This window comes from Pelodiscus sinensis, chromosome 4, assembly GCF_049634645.1.
Source record: "Pelodiscus sinensis isolate JC-2024 chromosome 4, ASM4963464v1, whole genome shotgun sequence".
Taxonomy (NCBI): domain Eukaryota; kingdom Metazoa; phylum Chordata; order Testudines; family Trionychidae; genus Pelodiscus; species Pelodiscus sinensis.
In genome coordinates, this window is record NC_134714.1 from 15,553,526 (window position 1) to 15,579,034 (window position 25,509).

General features: G+C 39.6%; 1 protein-coding gene across 1 annotated transcript in view; it reads right to left on the reverse strand.

Moving 5' to 3' along the window:
• Positions 1-25,509, reverse strand: part of ESR2 (estrogen receptor 2) — a 65,324-nt gene that overhangs the window by 4,759 nt on the left and 35,056 nt on the right. The window contains exons 6-9 of the mRNA XM_006134078.4: positions 16,482-16,784; positions 10,891-11,029; positions 9,303-9,436; positions 5,694-5,874 (exon numbers count right to left, since the gene is read on the reverse strand). Coding sequence (XP_006134140.1) covers positions 5,694-5,874; positions 9,303-9,436; positions 10,891-11,029; positions 16,482-16,784 — 757 coding nt within the window. The remainder of the gene's footprint in view (positions 1-5,693; positions 5,875-9,302; positions 9,437-10,890; positions 11,030-16,481; positions 16,785-25,509) is intronic.

A 25,509-nucleotide genomic window follows, 5' to 3' on the forward strand; every position in this document is an offset into this window, starting at 1 on the left:
GTAGTGAGACACATGTTCACAACTCAGAAGTCAACACACAGACATTTTCATCCTCATGGATTCTTAACAAACAGACCTGTTTTATTATTTTAATTCCACTTAAGGTGAGAGTTACATTTAAGGAATAGACTTGCTGAGGGTTATAGTGAGCATGACTGAGCACTGCAAGGAAATGCTTTTGTGGAAAAATCTGGGCTGGAAGGATTGTTGAGGTTCATCCTGCAAAGGGTAGCTTGGTGATAGAAGTCAGGGTAAGATCTTCATGCTTGTCTGCTGGCTGTTGGTGCCAGAACTATGAGCTACATTAGCATAGCATTTGAAGTACCCATAGTGCAAGGCTGGTGACTGAATCCCTTCCTGGCCTGGGTGAACCCCAAAGTGTCACACCATGGCAGATGAAAGGCTGAAAATGTTACCTGATTGCTAATGCACTAGGTCCACAGGATGGTATCTTCCTGGCACAGAGGAGGAGATATGGCTCCTCCCTGTATATCTAAAACATAGCTGACAGATGTTTACCTGCTCTTAAAATCTCCAGTGATGGAGATTCCACGACCTTCCTAGGCAATTTATTCCAGTGCTTATCCACCATGACAGCTAGGAAGTTTTTCCTAATGTCCAACCTAAACCTCCCTTACTGCAATTTAAGCCCATTACTCCTTAGCCTAACCTCAGAGGTCAAGGAGAACAATTTTTCTCCTTCCTTGTAACAACTTTTTATATACTTGAAAATGATTGTACTGTCCTTCTGCAAGTCTTCTCTTCTCCAGCCTAAACACACCCAGTATTTTCAATCTTACCTCATAAGTCATGTTTTCTAGACCTTTAATCATTTTTGTTGCTCTTCTCTGGACTTTCTCCAATTTGTACAACCCTTTCCTGAAATGTGGTGTTCAAAACTGAACACAGTACTCCAGTTGAGATCTAATCAGCAGAGAGTAGAGTGGAAGAATTACTTCATGTCTTTCTTACAATGATCCTGCTAATGCTTCCCAGAAAGATGTTTACTTTTTTTGCAACAATGTAATACTGTTGATTGTATTTAGCTTGTTGTCCACTGTGACCCTCAGATCCCATTCTGCAATACTCCTTCTAAGCTGTCATTTCCCATTGTATAGGTGTGCAATAGAGTTTTTCTTCCTATATAAAGTACTCTGCATTTATCCTTATTGAATTTCATCCAATACTTCAAGACATTGTTCCAGTTTGTCCAAATCATTTTGAATTTTAATCCTATTTTCCAAAGCCCTTTTAACCCTTCCCAGCTTGCTATATTGTCTTCAAACTTTATACTCTGTGCCATTATCTAAATCATCGATTAAGATATGGAACAGAACTGATCATTGGAGGACCCCTTTTAGCATAACTAGAGCTGCCTGGCTGGGGGAGGAATCCTTCTCCCTCTGCTACAGCAGAAGCTCCCTGCTGAGGACAGAGTAGTGAGTCTCTCCCAGCCAGTAGGGACACCAAGCAAGAAGATGCATGGTAACTGCTGTTGCCATCAATCTAGTTGTAGTGGTCAATTCCGGAAGAACTTTGTATGTGTGAGGCCTGCATTCTTTCCCCCCTATCCTTTTTCCCTATATCTGATGAACCAGAAGCAAGTCTTTGGGAACATATGCCACTTAAGATAAGCATTGTTGCCAGTATAGTAAGAACAAGTATAAGATAAGGGTAAAGGGCAAGAACACATAAACAATTCTGTTTACCCTAACGTACTGATCATGTAAACCGGGCCAAAGGACAGGAAGATCCAGATCGATAACTAACAGCTAAGTTCTTCATCAGCACTAATGAGTAATCTCTGGAAATTTCCAAACTGCCAAACAAGGCAGGAAAACTGTATTTAAGGCTGCCTCAGAGACTAGCAAATTGGACTTCACCGATGGGCTTTGGGTACCGGCACCTCGGAAGCTGAGACAACCTCCCACTTCATCCGCAGCCTACCCAGGGTCCCAGGCTAACAGGAAGGGACGTAAGATATGCCGCTTCTTTGTTATGTTGTTCTTCCATTTATGGGGCACAGCTGTTAGCTATCAGGAATTAAACTACTTGTGTTTGACAGATACCTGTGTGGCGTCCTTTGTATTTTGAGAGCCCAGTGTCAGACCTGAGACTTACTCTGGCCTGCTACACTAGTCCACAGTGTCTAATAAGCCTCTTGTACTCTCCTCAGTTGCTGTAACTCTGGGAAAACCTGCTGAAGGATATGTATAGATGCACTCTAATCCCAGAGGGAGGCGGAGTTTGGTATCCATGTGTGTGGATGCAGATTTTTGGCAGAGTAGCTGAACAGTTTCTACAAGGCCTTCACTGATAGGAATTGTGAATCTTTCATGCAAAGACAAAATGCAAAATAGCCAATAATTAATGAGCCTTTTCCTGGACTGTCTATAAGAATTTCCAGGACTTTTGCCATTCTGCAAAGAAGGCCTTGAAATGCCCTGCAGGCATTCAGTGGAGGGAACAGCTTCTGGCAATGAATATGATATATGAGTTGGAATTGCACCAAAGCACCCATGGTTTCCTCCTCTTCTGGAAGTTGATCTGAGAGGGTTATTTTTGTGCCCTGACCAAATACTGTGACAAGAGTGACTGGGTTCTTTATGTGACTAAGGAGCTAGGTCTCCTTGTTTAATGAATGCTCCAAAGTGCCCAGGCAGACCCAAGAAAAGGACTATCTGGGTAATATGTAAATGGCCAAAGGGTGCATACCAGCTTTTCCCTACAGGATCCCCTATATTCTCTGTGTCTGCTCTGATTTCTAGCCTGGAAATCTGTCATGGTTTCAGAACAGTAAGAATCACGAAGTAGCATTGTTGGAGAATAGGAAGGTGACCTACACCCATGAACATTAGAGGCAGCAGAAGAGTAGGAATACTATTCCTACAGGGGGGAGAAGCAGATTTCGCTGGAGGGAGAGGAGATGCCTTACTGGGCAGCGAATAGCCCTTGGTTCCAAAGCTTGTAATCAGGAAGCTTCACTGAGGAAGAAAGCAAAGGGCTGAAACATCACCTGACATAATGAATCTCAATGCCAATAGCATTGGTACCAAGAGGAAACTAAATATAATTGCCACTGGCGTGGCAGCACCAACATACCTGGTACCAGAAGCATCAGATTTAGGGATGAGATTACCACATATCCATAGGTAGTATTGTAGAGTCCATGGTTTTAGCCTGAAACCAAGATCTAACTTCAGGATCTTACACGTGGCAGAGGGACCATTTGTTAGACCTCAAGCTGCCTTTTTTATAGCAGAAAAAGAAAACTGGTCTGTCTTTTGTTTCTCAGGCAATTTAGGCTATGTTTACACTATGAGCTCAGAGTATGATTTTCATGCTCGGGTACACATATTCATGCTACCTCCATAGCCATGTAGTTTCACTTGCATAGGCAGTGAAGGCATAGTCTAAGCCAGACAGCGTATAAACCCACGTGAAACCAAGGATGATAGCATGGTGAGCAGCTTATACAAGCCACCAGACCAGGAGGACAAGGTAGACAAGTCTTTCTTTGGAAAACTAACAGAAGTTTCCAGATCACAGACTCTGGTTCTCCTGGGGGACTTCAATCACCCTGGGAGAGCAATACAGCAAAGCACAAACAATCCAGGAGTGGGTATGAACTCAGCACAGCATGCTACCACAGTTGCTAGCTATACTGCTGTTAATACTCATGCTAACTTAGTGAAAACTCTTGTCACTAAGGGTACATCTACACAACAGTGTTGTTTCGGATGCTATAACTGATGGTATTCCGAAATACACTACAAGCCTTTATTTTGAAATAATGTGGAACTGGAGGACTTCTTACTCCAACTCATGATAACTCATTTCATGAGGGGGAAGGACAGTCGGAGAAAGAGTGTTCTTTGCTCGCCTTCCTGCTGTGTAGACAACGCCAAAAGCTGAATTAAACTATTTTGAGTTAAGCTACGCAATTGACATAGTTCAAGTTGTATAGCTTAACTCAACTTTAGCCCTGCTGTGTAGATGTACCCTAAGGCTACATCTATGTTGCCAGTTTTTGTGGCAGAAAATATGCTGAGGGACTTGTTTGCATGGATTACAATCTCATTTGCATATTTTCTGCCGATCCATTTTTGCACTAGGGGTTTTTGCGCAAAAAGCAAGCAGTGTGAATGTTTCCTTTTTGTGCAAGATCGGTATACCACCTTTTTTGAGGCATAAGGATCTTGCGCAAAAAGGGGGTTTTGTGCAAAAAGGAAACGTCCACACTGCTTGTTTTTGTGCAAAAACCCCTTGAGCAAAAATGGATGGGCAGAAAATATGCAAATGAGTGTGACCCATGCAAATGAGTCCCTCATTAGCATATTTTCTGCCGCAAAGACTAGCAGTATAGCTGTAGCCTAAATGGGCACAAGCAGGGGAAGAACATCCCTAGCTCATAGTGTAGACATAGCCTCAGATGGAGACCTGCTTCGATTCTTTTTTGGACAAAGAGTTCTGAGACCTCCTTCTTGCATGGTGAGAGATAATTACCCCACCAGCAGCAGCTGAATATTTAGATGACGAAGCAGGAGCTCTAAAAGCAAAGGCAGAGGAAATAGCTGCTAGAACACTTTTTATGGAGGTCTGTTTGAAGCTCAGAGAATACCTCACCCAGGAGGAAGAACATTCTTTTATCTTGCCTCATTTTCATTGTCCATTTTAAAAACTAATGAAAATGCACATTTCTTGGTGATATGTCCCTCACTGAAAGAATAAACATTTTGAGTACCCATTATTCAGGAGAACAGTTGACAAACAATACTTAAAGCCAGAATATTACTGATCGACCATGAAGCTCAGGACTTACCATAGTTTAGGGCTAGATATTGTAAGAGAACTATGTACAAATACTAGTGGAGAAGGGAAAGTTCAAGAGCCAAACACACTGTTCTTTCAGTCCCATTTTGCAACCACAGACATTAAAAAGGAGCTGAAGGTCAGAGGGCATGTGGTGTGCAGGTGTGCTCCCACTCAGTGCTGCTGGCCAGAAATTTCTGATCTTGAACACAGAGGTCACATGTGCACCAGAAGTAACATACATATAGGATAGCACTCAAAGAAAATGTTTGTGTTCCACAAAAAATCTTAACTGAAGGCTGAGCAATTCAGGGAGATATAGTAGTGTCCCATGGGATGGGCACCTCTTGTCTTATAGAAAGCACTTACACATGCCCAGATATTTTAAACTATTCAGCAAAAGAATATTTGATTTTGAAAAAATGAACTAGTAAGAGATATCAGATCTTAGACCCAGAACTGACATGAATGCTAAAGCACACTTGACCTGTTGATCCACCAAACAGCACTGGCAATTTCAGAATGATTTTGAAAGAGACTCATTACTGTTCCTTTAGATAGAAGAAAAAAATAAAAGTGAAAGATGTGAAGTGCTAAAAAGAAATGAAAAGGATGTACTATTTGGGGATATGTATGTTATGGATTTATTTAAAATAATTATGGTTAAGATATACACTTGGGGTGGATGCAGTGTGCTGCATGTCAGAAAATGATTTGAGTATATTATTTAATGAATCCCATCAATTTAGAATAATCTTACAATGTGTACCCTAAAAGGATGATACCAGGATTTTTGAATGGAGATTTCAAGAGCCTGATCAAATTTCGTTGTTGTAGCAACAAATATTAAAACCTGAAAGAGTTACATCATTCTGTAATACCTTGCATGCCTGACATGAGAAAGTAACATCAACAAGTTAGCCATGCGAGTTGTCTGTTGCTGAGAGGGGATTCCACTCTTTGAAATAACCCACACCAAAGCATCAATTACTGTATTAAGCAAGTGATGTAGCTTCCTGTTGCTTTCAGGTTCTTCTGTTGCAGCTGATAATGAAAACATACCTACACAAAGAGAAGAAAGAAAAGCATTACAACGCAGCACAAAAAAAATGGATTTTCTTTAGATGTAACTTTTCAATAAAATGAAATCTAATACATGCCAAGTCTTATTGAATTATGTTATGATATTTCACATTGATCTCTATCGCTGACAGAAGCTTTTTTCATCAATTCTGTCATGCCATTTGCATACTTACTATCCCCATCTGAAAACTGCATTATCAACAATTGGTTTCTAATATCTACTAAAGATACAGGCCCAGATTGTTTGATGAACTTCACTTATGCATCTGACGAAGTGGGTCTTTGCCCACGAAAGCTTATGCTCCTACACTTCAGTTAGTCTATAAGGTGCCACAGGACTCCTCGTCGCTTTTGCAGATTCAGACTAACACGGCTACCCTCTGATACTTCACTTATTACGTTTGCAGTTTCCAATTTTGGACAGCCCCATGGGTTACTCCGTCGTTTTGTTTAAGTAATTGTGGCTGCTCTAACAACTTCCTCCCACCGTTGAAAGATCTCCTATACAGTATGGGATCAGGAGCAAAAAGGTACATAACTGGTTTAAACACTTTGCTGGATTAGGGCTTTAATACTTATCCAGCAATTGAAGAAGGCATTATGCATGAGGTACAGCCAACTCCTTGGCTCTGTCCACTCAAGCCTCCTTACAAGCTAGAAATTTGTCATAATTCTAGCATAATCTGTGAAATGTTAAAAGATGCATTAAGAACAGAAACAAAACAAATGTCTGAGAACACTATGGGAGGAGCAGGCAAGCAAGTGGTTGAAACTAGCATTATTGATGGAGCAGAGACCAGTGTGACAAAATAAATTGGGAAGGGGCAGAATGATGAAGGGCTTGAAACTTATGACATGAATCTTGAACTTAGTATGGTGAAAGAACAATGGAGGGATTCACAAAAGAAAGGCAGGGTCAGAGAGGATGGATGGATGAAAGATGATCTTAGTGGCTACATTTTGCATGGATTGGAGAAAGGCAATGTGGACATTCGGAAGACCAGAGAGGAGGCTTCAGTATTCAGGACGAGAAATGAAGAGGACTTGGAAGAGAGTTAGCTGCCTGGATAAAAAGACAACATTGACTTACGGAAATACTATGGAGAAAATAGTAGCAAGTTTGAAGCCACCATGGATGTGTATGGCTAGAGAATGGCCGGGCTTGAAGATTAGATTTGGTCACATTTGGAACTTTAAAAAAAACAACAACACAGCAGCAGTTTGCTATGAGGCAAACCTCGATGGAGCATGCTACTTAAAAAAAAATTATTTCAATGAAGCTCCATAAGATTAGTTTCAATCTGTAAACATGAAGAATGTTCCTATTTGAAAGCCATAATCACAAAGTGAATCAATCAAGAAACTGACTTGTTGAAGCCACAAAACCAAGGCAGCAAACCGGCTAAAGAATATACAGCTGTGCTGCTGGATAGTTACATGATTGGAGAAAAATAAAATCTACTGTGAAACAACAAGCATCCCTTCATACTGAGGTGCCTGCACACAAATGCAAGAAGCATGGGAAACAAACAGGAAGAACCAGAAGTCCTAGAACCATGAAGGAATTATGGTGTGGTTGGAATAACAGCGATGTGGTGGGGTAATTCACATGACTGAAGTACTATCATGGATGGTTATAAGCTGTTCAGGAAGGACAGGTAGGGGAGAAAAGGTGGAGGAGTTGCAATACATGTAAGAGAGCAGTGTGATTTCCCAGAGCTCCAGTATGAAACTGGAGAAAAACCTGCTGAGAGTCTTTCGGTATGTCTAGACTATATGACTCCATCGACGGAGCCACGTAAACTAGTTTACCCGGCATAGGCAAAGAAGCCGGGATTTAAATAATCCCCGCTTCATTAAAATAAACATGGCCGCCGCGCTGTGTCGACGATCACCTGATCCAGCACAGCGCGGTAGTCTAAATGCGGATCTGTTGGCTGGGGAAGCCTTTGCTGACCAATCCCTTATGCCTCGTGAAACGAGGTTTACAGGATCGGTTGGCAAAGTCTTCCCCAGCCGACAGATCCGCGTCTAGACTGCCGCGCTGTGCCGGATCAGCTGATCGTCGGCACAGTGCGGCGGCCATGTTTATTTTAATGAAGCGGGGATTATTTAAATTCTCGCTTCTTTGCCTATGCTGGGTAAACTAATTTACATGGCTCTGTCAACGGAACCATGTAGTCTAGACATACCCTTTGGGTTAAGATTGAAGGCAAGAGCAACAGGGATGATGTATCATGGTGGGCATCTGATATAGGGCCCCAGACCAGAAGGATGAGGTAGACAAGTCTTTCTTTGGAGAACTAACAGAAGTTTCCAGATCACAGATCCTGGTTCTCATGGGGGACTTCAATCACCCTGACATTTGCTGGGAGAACAATACAGCAACGCACAGACAATTCAGGAAGTTTTTGGAGTGTTGGGGACTACTTCCTGGTGCAAGTACTGGAGGAACTAACTCTTGACCTGTTGTTCACAAGCAGGGAGGATTTGGTAGGGGACGTGGAAAAGGGTGGTAACTTGGGCAGCAATGACCATGAGATAGTTGAGTTCAGGATCCTGACAAAGGGAAGACAGGAGTGTGGCAGAATACAGACCCTGTACTTCAGGAAAGCAGACTGACTCCCTCAAGGAACTGATGGACAGGATCCTTAGGAGGCTAATACAATGGGGGAAAGGAGTCCAAGAGACCTGGCTATATTTTAAGTGAGTCTTATTGAAGGCATAGGAATAAATCATCCCAACGTGCAGAAAGAGTAACAATTATGGCAGGTGACCAACTTGGCTTACAAAGAAATCTTTGGTGAGCTTAAACACAAAAAGAAGTTTACAAGAAGTGGAAACTTGGACAGATGACTAGAGAGGAGTATAAAAACATTGCTCAAGCATGCACAAGTGTAATTGGAAAGGCCAGATTGCAACTGGATTTGCAGCTAGCAAGGGATGTGAAGGGTAACAAGAAGGATTTCTTCAGGTATGCTGGCAACAAGAAGGTCAGGGAATGTGCAGAACACTTACTCAATGTGGAAGGCAACCTAGTAACGGACTATGTGGGAAAAGCTTAAGTACTCAATGCTTTTTTTGCCTTAGTCTTCACAGGCAAGGTCAGCTCCCACACTGCTGTACTGGGCAGCACAGTATTGGGAGGAGAGATTAAGACTTTTGAGTCCCTTTACCAGGTTTTATCCTGGAATACATCCCATAAATATCTATCTAATAATAATATTACCTAGAACTTGACTGAACAAACCAAACAAAAAGCCACTTACAATGTTAGCAACAAAATGCACTTTTATTTTTAATGGTTCATGTATCCTTTGATATTTTTGCCAATTTTAGACACTGATTTTTTCCCCAAAATAGACAAAACAATATTTGACATACCAGAAGGGTAAATATATACTCACTGGAATTGAGAAGAATCATAGCCTTAACACACAGATACTCCTTGTGTTGTAATTTCAGCTCTCGAAATCTAGACGTTGTGGCCAGGAGCATATCAAAGATTTCCAGAATTCCTTCTACACATTTCCCTTCATCCCTATATAAACACAGAACAAAGAGATGATCCCCTGGCCAAAAAGAGGTTACCATTTAAGTATTAATTAAAGACAACAGGGGGAAACAGAAATGGAAGTACAAGGAAACAATTAGACAATATTGGTCAGCCTGGTTGACAGTAATCTCAGCTCACTTCCCTGCTTGTCGTCAAGTTTTTTAGTAGGCATCATAGCAAAGGAGAGTGTTACGAAGGGATCTGAGGAAGGACACATCATCATTGATTTAAAAGAGAAAAGTGAATGTTACAAATAACTATTTGTTTCAGAAGGTACAGTCTCTGCAATAACTGAACATGTCCATATTCACTGACTACATATAATTATTGGAAACCTTTTTTAAAATGTACAGATTACTCTTAATGTCTACTGACCAAGGTGCTGCCTTACTTTGCAGAAATAAGGGAAATGTATGTAACAGACAACTCATATTCAGTACATACCTGCTTCTATAAAAATCCAATACATAGTACATTTTTCTTAGAAATGTCTTTAACATTGTCTTGAACAACAAAGCACATACGTGAAATGATTTTATGTAAGTAAATAATCATTTATGCCAAAATTTGTTTCCTTTGCTATAGATCCAGTATTGCCTTTTAACTGTCTGCAGCCTATATGATGCTTTGTATCTGACACATTACCATTACCAATCTGAATTTTTGCTTTTTTTCCCCATAGGTCCAAAGTGCTTAAGAAACAATATTTTAGAGCCAGGTAGGAGAGTAGATTGCTTCTTTAGCTTTTCACCTTTGGGAAACTAGAGCTCAAAGTATGCTTAGGTCTTGCGGAGAATTGTTCATATTACATCCCATCCAACTGGTGCACTCTGCTATGCAGATATCTGCAAATGGTAATATGGTCACTTGTAACATATGGAATTAATTCAACTGAAGAAAAGATTTCCATATTGATTTTATTTTATTCACACATAACTTCACTAGCTTTGCAACACCTGTTATTTTTGCTATATTTAGAAAAATCAATGAACTGTAATGATACTCTAAGTGGAGAAGATGCTATAGAAGTATATTCAGGTAGGGGTTTCATGCTATGATTTGGTAAAGTATCTAGTTTTTCAGTTGGAAGCTAGTAGCTAGAAAAACTAATTTTAATTTTTAAACTCTGTTTTTAAAAATTTTGGCAAGTCTCTAGAGCTCTGGAAAGACACTAAAGAAATCAACAACTACTGGTATATTGAACATGATAATCATTTGTTCCAGGACTGATTACGGAACTCACAAGTCTGATCCACCAGACTATATTTTTTGCCTAGAGATCTACGGGAGAAACTAGGGACCTCATGACTTTATTTTTACAGTATCATTTACTTAAACTTTTAATTGTGAAATGTTAATAACATCCCTAATGATTATATTCTCCCATTTACCATAAACTGAAATTAAACATACATTAAAAAAGACTAATTTTTCCTCACCTGTCTAATACAAGATCTGGTGCAAAAATTAGTTTGCCAGGATAATCAATCGACCTCCACATCAGACCCATCATTAAAACTTCCATCCAACAACTCTCCAAGAGCCTCACTTGGTCATACAGACTGAGCTCTATGAAGCCTACAACAATTAAAATAGTAGCATCAGAGCTGTCCACATATTTGTTTCATTATTTCATAACAAATAAAATGCAAAAAAGAATACAGAAAATCTCACAGACACTAGAAGAAAATAGTCATAAGTTTTATGCTGTGGAGAAAACTTATCACAAACCAGTTTTAAAGTTATGAGATGGCATATCTGTGCTATTGCTTTTGCATGTAGGATGAAATGCTGCTCTATGCACAAAGCCATCTCTAGGTCTAAACATTGCACTGTGCAAGGTTCATTTCTATTAGCAGTAGCAGAGTATAATTCATTAAATTCTAGTAAGTATCATTCTATCCTAATAGGACACTGCTGGGGTACAGAGGATAATTAAGACAGAATATCAGATATAAACAGAGGAGATAGAATATACAAAGGGTATGTCTGCACTTGCACCCTCTTTCGAGAGAGGGATGCAAATGAAGACATTCAAAATTGCAAATGAAGCCAGGATTTACATATCCCAAGCTTTATTTGCATAGTCGCGTTATGGTGCTATTTTGAAATAACAGACGCTGTTATTTCAAGAGAAAACCCTTCTTTCTAAATAACTGGTAAACCTCATTGTGTAAGAAATAAGGGTTATTTCGAGAGAGAGGTTTTCTCTCGAAATAACCGCATCTTAACAGCATCTGTTATTTCGAAATAGCGCTATTTCAAAATAGCGCCATAATGCAAATATGCAAATGAAGTGTGGGATATTTAAATCCTGGCTTCATTTGTATCCCTCTCTCAAAGGTGCAAGTGTAGACATACCCGAAGAGAATTAACAAGGGGTAGATAAAATGTACTGAGGCTCTAAAATCGAAGAGAGACAAACTGCACAAGGGACTATACTAGTGGTCCAATGTCAATGCGCATATGTTCACACCCAAGCTGCTGAAGCCTTTTCAAACCTAGGTATCTATAGTTAGTCAATTAAACAAGATGCTTTACTTCCAAACAGCTTAACACCTATAATTCCTCTAAAATCTCAGAGAGGAAAATCATGAAGTAACCTGGCCAATGGCCATAGATGCAGTTTATTCCTAGCCCCTTTCAATCAGTTGTATTATATTTTTATAACATGAGATTGTCCTAGCCCAGTGGTCACCAGCCAGTAGATCAGGATCTACTGGTAGATCTTGGAGCTTCTGACAGGTGGTCTTCACTGATTTGGCTGGGAAGTTATCAATTGCTGGCACTTCAGTTGCCTCTCCATCCACTGTCATCCTGCTCCTGCTCCTGCCTTGGAACTTCCCCCTGGGAGCCTCCTGCTTGCTGTGCAGAGTGTGGGAGGGAGAAGAGGGGAGCCTCCTCCCCACACTCCTGTACCCCGTCTCCACACAGAGAGAAGGGGATGGAGGGAGCTTGGCAATGCAAATCTCTGTCAGTCTCACACATTGTGTGTGTCTGTGTCATTCTCACAAACACCAACTGTCCTGCACTCTCATCTCCTGATCCAACACATACATGGGGGTCTGTTGTTATTTCTTGTATTGCTTGCAAAGTGGGTTATTTTGGTTTTGGACTGGTCTGTGCATTTCATCATTTTCATTTCTCTCTTATGCTTAAAAATAATTCTTTGAGTAGTAAGTTCTAAAATGCCTAACCTGTTGTGGCTGGAGTAATTATCCCTGTGGTAAGTGCTGCTCCTGGAAGTGGCTGGCATGTCCCCGTAGTCCCTGAGAAAGGCTGTGGGTCTCCACATGCTGTCCTTACCTACAGGACACGCTCCTGCAGCTCCCATTGATCAGTAATGGGGAACCGGGACCAGTAGAAGCTGTGGGCTCAGGGCCTGTAGATGAGGGGCAGCACATGGCACCATGGAGCCATTGCTGTACATGCCAGATGCTTTCAGAAGTTCAGGCGTGTCCCCACCATGGGGAAGTCTCAAAATTAGCCCAAGGCAGGCTCCATTATTGAAGACACGCTACCTTGACTTAGAGCCCCAGGAAGCACGGGGGAGTAATTATTCTGAATGATTCTGGGAAGTAGTTATTTTGAAATAGCCACACCAGAGCATCCACACCACACTACCACCATTTCAAAATAACTATTTTGAAATTAGCATTATTCCCTGAGAAAAGCAGGAGTACAGATTGCAAAATAAGTGGCCCATTATTTCAAAATAATGGGTTTGGTAGTATGGACACACTGCTTATAAATTCAGCCCTAAGGGGGGTTATTTTGAAATAAAGCCATAGTGTAGACCCAGGCTTAGTAGTAAGCACTATGCCTGTGTTTGTCAGTTTGGCTGTGTCTAGACTACATGCCTCCGCCGACAGAGGCATGTAGATTAGACAGATCGGCAGAGGGAAACGAAGCCGCGATTTAAATAATCGCGGCTTCATTTAAATTTAAATGGCTGCCCCGCTCTGCCGATCAGCTCTTTGTCAGCAGAGAAGGGCAGTTTAGACGTTCCCCTGTCGACAGAAAACCCTTCTGTCGACCGCCCCGGTAAACCTCATCCCACGAGGCATAACGGGGCGGATGACAAAAGGGTTTTCTGTCGATGGGAACGTCTAGACTGCCCCGCTCTGCCGACAAACAGCTGATCGGCAGAGCGGGGCAGCCATTTAAATTTAAATGAAGCCGCGATTATTTAAATCGCGGCTTCATTTCCCTCTGCCGATCTGTCTAATCTACATGCCTCTGCCGACAGAGGCATGTAGTCTAGACACAGCCTTTGAGTCCTATAAAGCAGTATCTCAGTTTTCCTTTATTGTTTAGCTGTTTTTTTTATTTAGCTACTATTCTGTTTGTGAACTTAGTTCTTGTCACGTTATTGGATTGTGAGGGTAGCAGCCGGGTCACTGCTGCACCCATGAGGAAGGGGGTTGCCCCAAAAGTGGTATAAAGGGGGTCATGTGAGGGGTCAAACAAGAGCTTACTTTCTTCTGATTCTGTATCTGCTCTTCATATATCTGTATAATGTCTGTGTGTGGAGTTAGGGATCTGTACTCTGTATGGAGACTGGAAGTCTCTCTGAATGTGCTTGAGCGATGGGCTCACCCTATGGACATGCTAATTAGCAAGGTTCCAGGGACAATAGGTCCCTTAAGTACCCAAGACCCACCTATGAAGGAATCTAGGTGCCTGGTCAGAGACCATGTGACTCTAGCCAGCTTGGAAGAGACCAGGAAGGAAGGATAAATAGACCATGTGGTCTACTCCATGTTGAACTTCGATCTGCTCCTGACCCCAGATGCAGACTTTCAGGGGATCACAAGCCGGGAAGACCTGTGGACCCATCCTGACCTAGGATGTGCAACAAGGACTTTTAAGCCAGCAGCTATAACATCTCTGCTAGAGCCTGCATCGAGAACTGGGAGATTCGATGCATATAATGTATGATACTTTAGCAACCTCACTCTCGTGCTTTTCTTTCTCGTAGTAATAAACTTTTAGATGGTAGATTCTAAATGATTGGCTCAGAGTGATTTGTGGGTAAGGTCCAGAGAGTAAATTGACCGGGGATCTGTGGCTGGTTTCTTGGAACCGGACAGAACTTGTTCGAGGTAGGTGAGATTGGTTCTAAGACCCCTCACCTGTGTATGAGGCCCGGGGCCATCTGGGGCACAGATATTGCTTGGGGTGTTGGAGGGGTTTTGCTCGTGAGGCTTCAGGCAGGCAGCTGAAGCGCTCTGTGGGACTGGTTTGTGGCCTGTTTGGGAAGGTCTCAAGTCTGGGGGCTGTAAAGAGCCCCGAATTTGAGCAATTCACCCTGAGCGGACGCCCTCAGCTGTGCCCAGACCCGACCCACTCTGTCACAAGCTACTATTCTGTTTGTGAACTTAGTTCTCAGGAAACTGAGGCATTATAGTCACTGTATATGCTAGACAATGTGGTCAAAGAAAAGGCAAACCTCTTCATACAATGTATGTCTAGACTACAAAGCTATTCCAGGATACCGGAGGTCTCCTGGGAAAGCTCTGCTGCGTCCAAGGAACGTGTCTGCTTTTCCAAAAAAAATTCGGAAAAGCAGACGAGTTTTTTTCAGCATCCCTGTAAACCTTGTTGTACAAGGAAAAAGGGATGTTCTGAAAGAGGATTTTTTCTGACATTTGGCTTCGTGTAGACAGGCCAAATGTCGGAAAAGCCTCTTTCGGAAGAAAAGTGGAAAAAAATATGCAATTCATGGTTCGCAATGTGAGTATCTGTTTCCAACTTTTCTTTGCTGTGTAGACACAGCCCCAACGACCTTCCACATAGATTAGCAAGTAGATCTGAGTGAAATTTTTTAGCCAAAATTATTTTTCAACAAAAATTTTGTACTGTATTTGTTAACACTGAAATGTTTAATTAATTTGTGTAATTTCTACTTAAATGATATTGGTTAAAAATCACAACCCTAAAATATATTTTAAAAACTGAAAAAAATTGTTTCAACATTTTTTAAACAAAACGTTTCAATTTTTTGGTTCAAAATGACTGTTTAAAATATTTTTTTTAATCAAAAACATTTGTAAATAGTAAAACCAAAGCAGGATGTTTTGATTGAGTCAAATGACAATGCATTTAATGCAGCCTGAAATTAACTTTTGACTTTTCAATTTGCTAGAAATTTTGAAATATTTTGTTTTCAGTTCACCTTGAAAATAATTTTTCTTCAATTTTTCAGAATAACCAGTGAACTGAAAAATATGTTATTGTCATAGCTTTTCTGGCTAAACAGTTCTTATTTTTCTTCTGGGCCCTTCTTGAACAGAGATGTGTGATCATTTACATTTTGTAAGAGGGGAAAAAAGGGAAAGGCAGTAGGTCATAATGACAGGGTAGGCATAAAACTGTAGATTTTCTATGCCAAAACAAATAAGTTTATACTTTAATACTTGTTCTTTGCATTACCAATAACTGAAAAATAAAATAATTCCCTGAATACTCCTAAACATTTTTGCCTTTCAAAAGAATGTGTGATAAATCTAAGTGTTAACAAGCTGATGCTCTTGTATAGCAACAATGAAGTAAACTGTTGAACCCCGGGATAAACCCTGTGCATGTTGATTTCAATTACTGTAATGGGGAACTCTTCTTGAGTATTCCAGGGATGAATTTTGGCTTCACTTTTTAAAAATTATGTAGACATTTTAAATAAAAAAAAATTACTTAGCTGGAGAAAGGCAGTCAGTCTATTCATCACTGTTGGCACACTAAAATGATAATTTATGGTTTCTAGGAAAACTGCCCTTTAGTCCACTTGTTTAAAATATTGTGTATAGAATTTTTAATTTTTCTTGCAGAATTCTTAATTTTTTGGCACAAAATTCCCTTAGGATTAAGTTGCCCAATGACATTTTAAAAGTAGAATCCTAAAGCCCTGACTCTACACATTTATTCCCATGTTACTTCTACTTCAGAAACTAACAATGGGTTGATATTTATGGTAGAAGTCTATGTCCCTAGCACAAACTTTCTATGAAAAAAGAGTTTCTGATATTCTTACCAGGAATTTTCTTGGCCCAACCAATCATGTGAACCAATTCTTTGTCTGCAAGTTTTGTCAAAGACATCATCATGGAGGCTTCTGTAAATGGCTTGTTGGGGCGACTCACCAGCAACACATTAGGAGGTTCAGCTTCAAGTAATGTTAAAACAAACTGTTCAGGATTAAGTGCACTAAGAAGGATTTCTTTCACTCGAGTTGCATTTTCACTATTTTTTTTAGCTTTGCCACTGCAATGCGCTTGATCTTCTGAATTCCGATGACGGCGTATGATACGATACCCACAACGGTCTCTTCTTGAACCTGAGACAAAAAAAAAAAGTTACATTGTTTCATTAACTATTTTTCCACCACAGTATTACATAAATCCTAAGCTTCAGAGGGGTAGCCGAGTTAGTCTGTACAGGATAAACTTAAAAAACAACAAATAGTCTGGTAGCACTTTAAAGACTAACAAAACATGTAGATGGTATCTGAGTTTTTGTGGGCACAGCCCACTTCTTGATATGATCAGAGTATTGGATGAAGAAGTGGGCTGTGCACACGAAAGCTCATGATACCATCAGGGGTGGCCCGTGACTATAGGCCAACTCGGCCATCACCTAGAGTACCGCCTTCAACGGCGTGCAATCATGATGTCACGGGGTGCCCAATGATGACATCACCCCATTGACAGCCATGCAGGCGGGGGCATCGATTATACGTTCTGCCTGGGGTGCCAGTTGCCGCATCCACTCCTAGATACCATCTACATGTTTTGCTAGTCTTTAAAGTACTACCAGACTATTTTAAATGAATCCTAAGGAGAGACAACTAATAACAAGTACATTCCACAACAAAACAAAATGTTTCCTTCTTGTTATCACTCTAGTTACTGCTAACTGGGGGTAGCTGTATGAATCTAGGGTTTTGCTATTTAAAAATCAGAGGTATATTTAAATGTTTTATCAGAAGATATTCCTAAACTGAAATTCTTGGGTACCATAATGCTTATTTTCCTAAAATAAGTTTAAAAAATACACTAAATGGATTAGAAGTCAGGTTTTTGTTTTAGAACTATCAAAATGTTTTCTCAGTCTGTGGGTATCTGTCAAGGTACTGATACATACGAATAAGCTGTGCTAGTGTTAGATGCTCCTGCCCCAGTACCAGCCCCAGTCTTGCTGCTGCCAGCTGCCAGCCCTCTTGGTACTGGGCTCCCAGCTAGAACCCCCTAGTCCAGGAACAGACCAGAGAGTCCCAGTTTTGGGAGGTCCAACCTGTAACAAGTTCCACTCTTTTCTCATTGTCAGAGAGTAATAAGATTCCTTTATGTTATGAGATGGAATAGAAAGCACTTGTTACCACTCCTCCTCTACTCACTCACTCTCTCTCCACCCATAGACGTTAGTGATCCCCTTTCACATTTAAATGCAAACTAGTTTTTATCAATAGGTCATTGTTTAATTTAGAGTATGCCAGGGACCTTGACTTGACTTGACCTTCATTTCAAATACATGTAACATTAACCATCAAAAGATCAAATAAATAAATCTTCCAATGTATCAGATATAATCACAGTACAAATATTGCTTGGCCATAGTATTAATGCAAATATAATCAAGCATATTGCCACTGGACAAATATGAAGAAATAAAATAGGATCTGCTATATTAATTCATTTAAAACTGTGGGACAGTACTACGACTGTTTGTTATGTTTTTTCCTTTTATATTCTAAGATGTAGAACCCAGTGCAAATTTTCAATTCTTCATCTAACCTTGGAGGTATAATGATTATTTTTAGCATAATGTCTCAAAAGGAGAAGGGGGCAGTTGTGAATTCTTTTGTTTTGTTTTCAAGAGTTAATCTTTAGCACTGTCAAAAGAGTTGGCAGCAGGCTACAAAAATAATATAAGCCCTGAGTTCTGTCACCATTTTAAGCATAAAAGCAAATGAAAAAATTATCTACTCTGGTGTGACTTGCAAGTTTTGGAAAGCCTGTAGTGTATTTACTGAAGAGTTAGCACAATGAGGCACAACTAAATATACATTTCTGTATTCCCATGAGTTAAGAATTCTGATCAAGTTAAATACTTAGCAAATGGTAGGTGAAATTTAATGTTGATAAATGCAAATGCATTGGAAAACATGATCCTAGCTGTGACTATAAAATGATGGGGTCTAATTTGTTACCACTCAAGAAAGAGATCTTGAAGTCATTGTGGTTAGCTCTCTGAAAACATTCACTCAATGTTCAGCAGCAGCCAAAAAAGCAAACAGAATGTTGGGAATTATTAAAGGATAATACAACGGAAAATAACACATTGCCTGTATATATATCTACATTTTGAATACTGCATGCACATGTAGTTGCCCCATCTCAATATATATATATATCTATATATCTATATAGGAATTGGAAAAAGTACAGAAAAGGGCAACAAAAATGATTAGGAATACGGAATGTCTTCAGCATAAGGAGAAAATAATAAGACTGGGACTTTTCAGCTTGGAAAAGAGATGACTATGACTGAAGACTATGAAATCATGATTGGTATAGAGACAGTAGATAAGGAAGAGCTATTTACTCCTCAGAACACAAGAACTAGGGGATACCAAATGAAATGAATAGGCACCAGGTTAAAAAGAAACAAAAGGAAATATTTCTTCACACAACACATAGTCAACCTGTGGAATTCTTTACTAGAAGATGTTGTGAAGGCCAAAACTATAAATTCATGGAGGAGAAGTTTATCAATGGCTATTAGACAGGATGGGCAGGGTTGGTGTCCCTAGCCTTCATTTGCCAGAAGCTGGGTATGAACAACAAGGAACGCACTTAATGATTACCTGTTCTGTTCATTCATTCAGTGGCACTTGATACTGGTCAATGCCAGAAGACAGGAGACTGAACTTTTTATTTGACCCAGTATAACAGTTCTTATGTCCTTACACAACCATGTGCAGATGACAACAGGAAGACACGCGCACACTCAGTACACGCTCTGTATATGCTGGGGCTTCTGTGGGGCAATCGAGTCCTCAACATAAGTTAGAGCAACACTACCACAACCATATCTCCTGTGCCAAAGTTCCTGTGGGGAGGAGTAGGGACAATTTTGCACTCAATGCATCTCTCCATTTGTCAGGATATTATGGTGATGTTATAGACCCTTCATTTTGGTGGAACAACACACTCCTACAGGCTCCTACTCTATATCGAATTGTATAACCTATATTAAAGGATGTTCATGTTTTTAAAAAATAGGTCAACTTTGACCCAATGTAGTCACACTGGGTGATAACAAATTTGGCCTACTGAATTTAGAGTTCAGGTAAGTGTCCAAATTGCCAATTTAATAAGCACTATTTGAGGAGCTTTGCTTCATCTGTTCTACAATTATTCTCCACAGTGGATTTACCACTGAACTTTCATCCAGATATTCTATTAAATTCTTCATTCCATGTAAAGTATGTAACAGAATTTGTGTTAAGACTAATGTTCCTTTTCAGTTAGTTACTATTTAATATGTTTTCCTATATGTGTGTGTATTCTACTCCTTACCCCCGTACTTTCATACAAATATTGATATTCATGGGCTGTATTAACACTATGCAACTGTTAGTTTTTCCTACAAAGAAACAAGATATTTTAAATTACTTTAGAATGAAATATTCAAATAATTCAAATTTTATTTCATCATTGCTTGTCCTTTAAAATATAATAATATTAATATTTGTGCTCTGTTTCAAACATAACAGCAAAACTAATATTTCATTTCAGCAAAACCTAATCTGTGTCCAGTGCACAATATCAAAATAGGATAGAAAAGTTAAGATGACATTTCTCCTTAAAAGGCCTCTTGTAATCCACAAATATACTTTGTGAGAGTGAAAAAAAATGGAACACAGGGTATTGCATTATAATTTGTATTTAGTTTAATTATCTGAAATTGTCATAATAGACAAAGGGTTATTCCCATATCATTGCATTTGGAATGCAGATCTTCAGTAATTAACAGGATGCAGTTTAATTCAGTTTTAAAATTTATTTTGCTTGAATTTGAAAAAGGGATTATAGAAAAATATGACTAACAATATAACATTTAGATCAGCTAAGTTAATTAACAAGTCATGATACAGCACCTTTTAAGTTGATCAAATGCTGTTTTAAAATATTAATACAGCTTCCATGGTTTTCTCTGAAATATAGTGCACTCTTAATAATTTATCCTATATTTTCATCTACAGCTCATTAAATACTTGACAGTGTGCATTAGCCCAGTTTTACATTTGGCTTATGTGAGTACAGATATCTGAAGTAATTTGAATAAAAATCTTGCAAACTAGCAAATAACACATTGACATACAGAGATCAGCCTTTTTCCTGTCTCTGCCACAAACTTTCTATGTAACCTTTGGCTGTAACTTTCTATGTAACCTTTCTATGTAACTTTCTATGTAGCCTTTCCCCATTTATAATCTAGAAAATGCAAATAATACTCAGAGAAGGTGTTTGGGTAAAATATTCCAAGGTCAGTCATTTTGCCATTTTTCCTTTTGCAGAAGAAAGCTGTCATTAACAACTCCACAATAAGAACACTGTTTTACACATTGCTTGGGACACAGCATAACAGTTAGTCCCCAGAGTAGAACAGACACATCATATTAAATAAGTTATTCAAATTATCTCTTTTGTTCACTAATTGACTATGAACGAATTACACATTTTTCTAATTCTTTCATTATTTAATTTCTTCAATAAATTATTTTTGCTTTGCAGATCATTTGTATGAGTCATATTTGTAAGTAGCAAATATTTCCAATTCCTGCTGCGTTGAATAGTTACATAAGTCGGAAGCTTGCTTTTGCTCCCTAAATGATGGCTTATGTAACTAGCAAAACCAGCATGAACTGTGTATTTTACAAATGAATACACAATTCAAAGTTCAGTACTGTTTGATATTTGAGCTTTATTTTTATATGTATTCATATGTATTTTTGAATGAGTACCCACAGATTCATTCAGCTGTACAGATCACAAAGAAGTTGCTGTCTGCCAAACATTGCAAAATAGTGGATTAAATTACTACAATTTCTACAACAGCGGCAATAAAAGCCAATGCAGTTACTGAATTTGAAATCTACACAGTGCTGTCAAAGTCATTCTTTTTCATTTCTACCAATGTAAGTAAACTTTCCATATTTGAAAATTCCATCTAAAAAGTGAGTTCCGTTTTCTAACTTGGGGGAAAGGACATATAACTCCTGCATTTGGCAAATCAAACCGGTACATGAGCTTGTAAAAAGTGTGTCATGTCTATTGACTGATGAAACTATTGAAAGACAAGATTTGGACATCCCATTAATGACCAACAAATTTGAAAAATTAGGCTCTTTATTTTCTAAACTCTATTAATACCATTCATTGGCAGCACATGGAAAAACAAAATTCATGCAAAAAAAGTAACAGTAAATGTTTAAATGAACCCAGTCAATAGGAAACCTGAAGAATCATTAAAGAGGTGGTTTACTTCAGTCCTAGCAAGCAATAAACAAACAAAAAATACCAACCTAGCCACTCCCAGAGTGGATAGGATAGCAAAAAGATGAAGTACCTCCCCTCGTCTTGATTGCCCTGGATAAATGGCTCAGTCCATGTCAGGCTCACCAAGGTCAATACCAGAAAGCTCCAAAAGATATTCAGCTGAGGCAGCGGAATTCCAAATCGTCTCAGCTCCTCCAACGCTTCAAAAGGAGCTCCCAGGCCACACTGAAAAAGTAAGACAAGTTGAGGGCAAAGACACCCATACTTCAAGGATAGGCTCATGTAGAGAGGGTAATCAGCATGGTGATGCACACACATCACTCACAAACTATCCAGCTTTTCTGGTACGCTTTGCCTGAGCCTGCTGGACTGTTTTGGTTTGATTTCAGATTTTTTTGCATGAATTCTGTTTTTCCCTTGCACCTGGTGAGGTGTTAAGCAGTTACTTTTCCACAACTGGTCATTTGGGTATTTTTTCTGATGATGTTGATGTGTTTTCTCTGTGAAATTTACCAGTATACTAGCCTTCTTAATCTGAAGAGTGAGCCACAAAGATGATAAACTTGCAGATGCAGTATTTGATAATCTCATTTTTCTTTTGGCAATGGTGGTATTTCCCATATTAATCTCCAGCGTCACTTGGATACAAAGTTCTAAAAAAATAACATTCACCCATTGCCTGTGTTCTGCTGCTTGGACTTCTTAAATGATGGGAAGAAAAAAATCAGACCAGGAGACTGCACAGCAATGTTTTCTGAACATCTTCCACTGTTTTAAAGGGTTTATGTACTATCCAATCATATTTTTAAAATATTTAAAGCTTCTTTCGATGAAATCCCCAATGAGCATTTGTTGGTTTTAAAATCTGGAATTATATTCATGTCAGATTTTGCAAACTCACTTTAGGTTTGGGTTTTATGGACACTTTCCATACTGTGGTGGCCAATGCATAATAGACTATGTTCCTTTCTGCTGGGAAGCAGAGATCCATACCAGGCTGCAGAGCTCCCATCTTGCCAAAAGTCCCCCTACCCAGGTATCACAAGCGATCTGTATTTCAGCATCAAAAAGTGGACTGACCCAAGCCATTCAATAGAAGAGGGGGAAGAAACCTCAAATTAAGACAAACTACTCCCTCCTAGTCCCTAGAGAAAACAGTCCTATTAAAGCAAAACTCTAACAAGAAAAAAAAGAATGGAAAATTCATTAGTTTGCTCCGTGAAAAACAGTATTTTATTTTCTATTAAAATACAGCTTTAATTATGGCAGTTTGCTATAAATGCATGGGCATAGGGAAGGCAATAAGAGCTTTACCTAAAGAACTGTAGGATTGAGCCTATAATCCATAATACTAAAGTAGGCTTTTGTTGTTCATGTCAATCCAAAATCTAAATTTGATAGACATCACCTTTTCTCACAGATGTCTTCTAAGTGACCTGATGAGATGCTTTGAGACAATTCAGTTTTGATTGCAAGATATGTAATTTCTGTTTTCATCTTCCAAAAAACTGAACTAGACAGAATCCTCGAATGAAATTCTTGAGAAGATTTATTATCCAATTTCAATGTAACTATTTAAAAAAAAAACCTAATGTAATCTGTCTTTAATATTCTCACGTTTAAGCATTTTTAAGGAGCAGCTTTAGTCAAATACATAGAATGTTATTAGATCATGAGTATATTTGGTAGAAAATAGTAAAAATTCTAGTTCTATAAATTTAAGAAGATAAATGAACAGTTTCAGTCCATGATTTAGATCAATATTGTTACCGTCATGCCAAGAGCTTTAGTCATTTTCCAGAACTCCATTGTACTAGGCACTAGACAAATACAGAACAAAAGAGACAGTCTCTGCCTCAGAGAACTTAAAGAAGTGTTTTAAATATTTATTTTCTTGGCACAATTACAACAATTTTTGGTCAGTTTTAAAAACCATTCTCTAGCATTCTTTTTAAACTCCCCTTCCTGCAAAGACTTACATTGATTGTCTTTATGGATTGTGAGTTGTCCCACCAAAGTCGCTGTGTCTAACTGGTGAATAAAATCTGCCAACGTGGCTAGGTGAGTTAGGACCCTAAATTGAATTTTCAAATTGAAATTAGGTATTTAGGCACCTACATCTTAGTGAAAGTCAATGGGCATTAGGTTCCTAAAGGCCAGGTTTTTTAAGGTATTTAGTCACTTAATGATCAGGCATTAATGGTGAGATTCATGAGAGAACTAGAGAATCTATAGCTCTGCTGACCCCACCTACCAGACCTGCACAGAGCTGCCAGCTCCTGCCCTGGACCATAGAGTGGTGGGCCCAGAGAGGAGCTCCTCCCCAACCCCATTTAACAGTTACCTGGTAAGTATCACCCTTACTAAGAGATGCTTACCAGGTAACCGGTTAACCAGTTACCCATTCACATGCCTATATCTAACAGTGGCCAGTGCCGGAAGCTTCAGAGGGAATTCAGAGGAAATGAACAGACCAGAGTAATTTTGAGTGGTCTATCTCCCACTGTCCAGTCCCTGCTTCTGGCAGTTGGAGGAGTAGGTACATTGGAGCATGGGGCATCTCTTACCACCTTGGCTGACAGCCGCTGATGAACATATCTTATATGAACTTACTTAATTATTTTTTAGACCAGTTATAGTTTTGGACTTCACAACATCCCCAGGACAGTGAGTGCCGCAGATTGACTGTGTGCTGTGCGAAGGAGTACTTCCTTATGTCTGTTTTAAACTTGCTGACTATGTGAAGAGGAAAATAACACTTCACTAGTCACTTTCTCCATGTCATTCATGATTTTGTAGATCTCTGTCCTATCCCACTTAGTCATCTCTTTTTTACACTGAACAACCTTAGTTTTTAAAGTGTCTCCTCATGTAGTTCCATACCTTTTATTCATTTTCCTTGTTCTTCTCTGCACTTCTTTTACATGGGTGCAGGAAGCAGGGGGGTGGGGAATGCTGCAGCACCTCCCAGATTTTCCAAGAAGCTTTTCCTGCAACAGGTGCCAGCCCATTGCCAACTCACTACCAGCCTGGGTCCTGCCACCTGCCATTCCTGTGGTCTCTGTAGCCTCTTGTCCCGAGGGTCCAGGCCACCAGTCCTGGAAGCTCTGTTGCTTCTCAGGGTCCTGCCGCTGCTCCTGGCCTTAGCCTTGGGCTCTGTAGCCACCTCCAGCTGTGGCTTGGGTTGCCAACTCTCCTCGATAAGACATACTGGATGCCATTAGCGGTAATGGCATCCAGTTCAGGAGAGCTGGCAACCCTATACATGCCCCAGCCTGGAGTGGTAGGTGGTGAACAGAGGTAAGAGAAGGGAGGAAACTCAGCACTCCTACCCTAAAAATAGTTCCAGGGCCACTGCTGTTTTATAACCTCTCCCTTTCTAGTGGCTCTTTTGATTGTTGCTATGCACTGAGCAGATGTTTTCAGAGAACTAACCACAATGACTTCAAGATCTTTCTTGAGTAGTAGCAAGTAATTTAAATACCATCATTTTGTGCT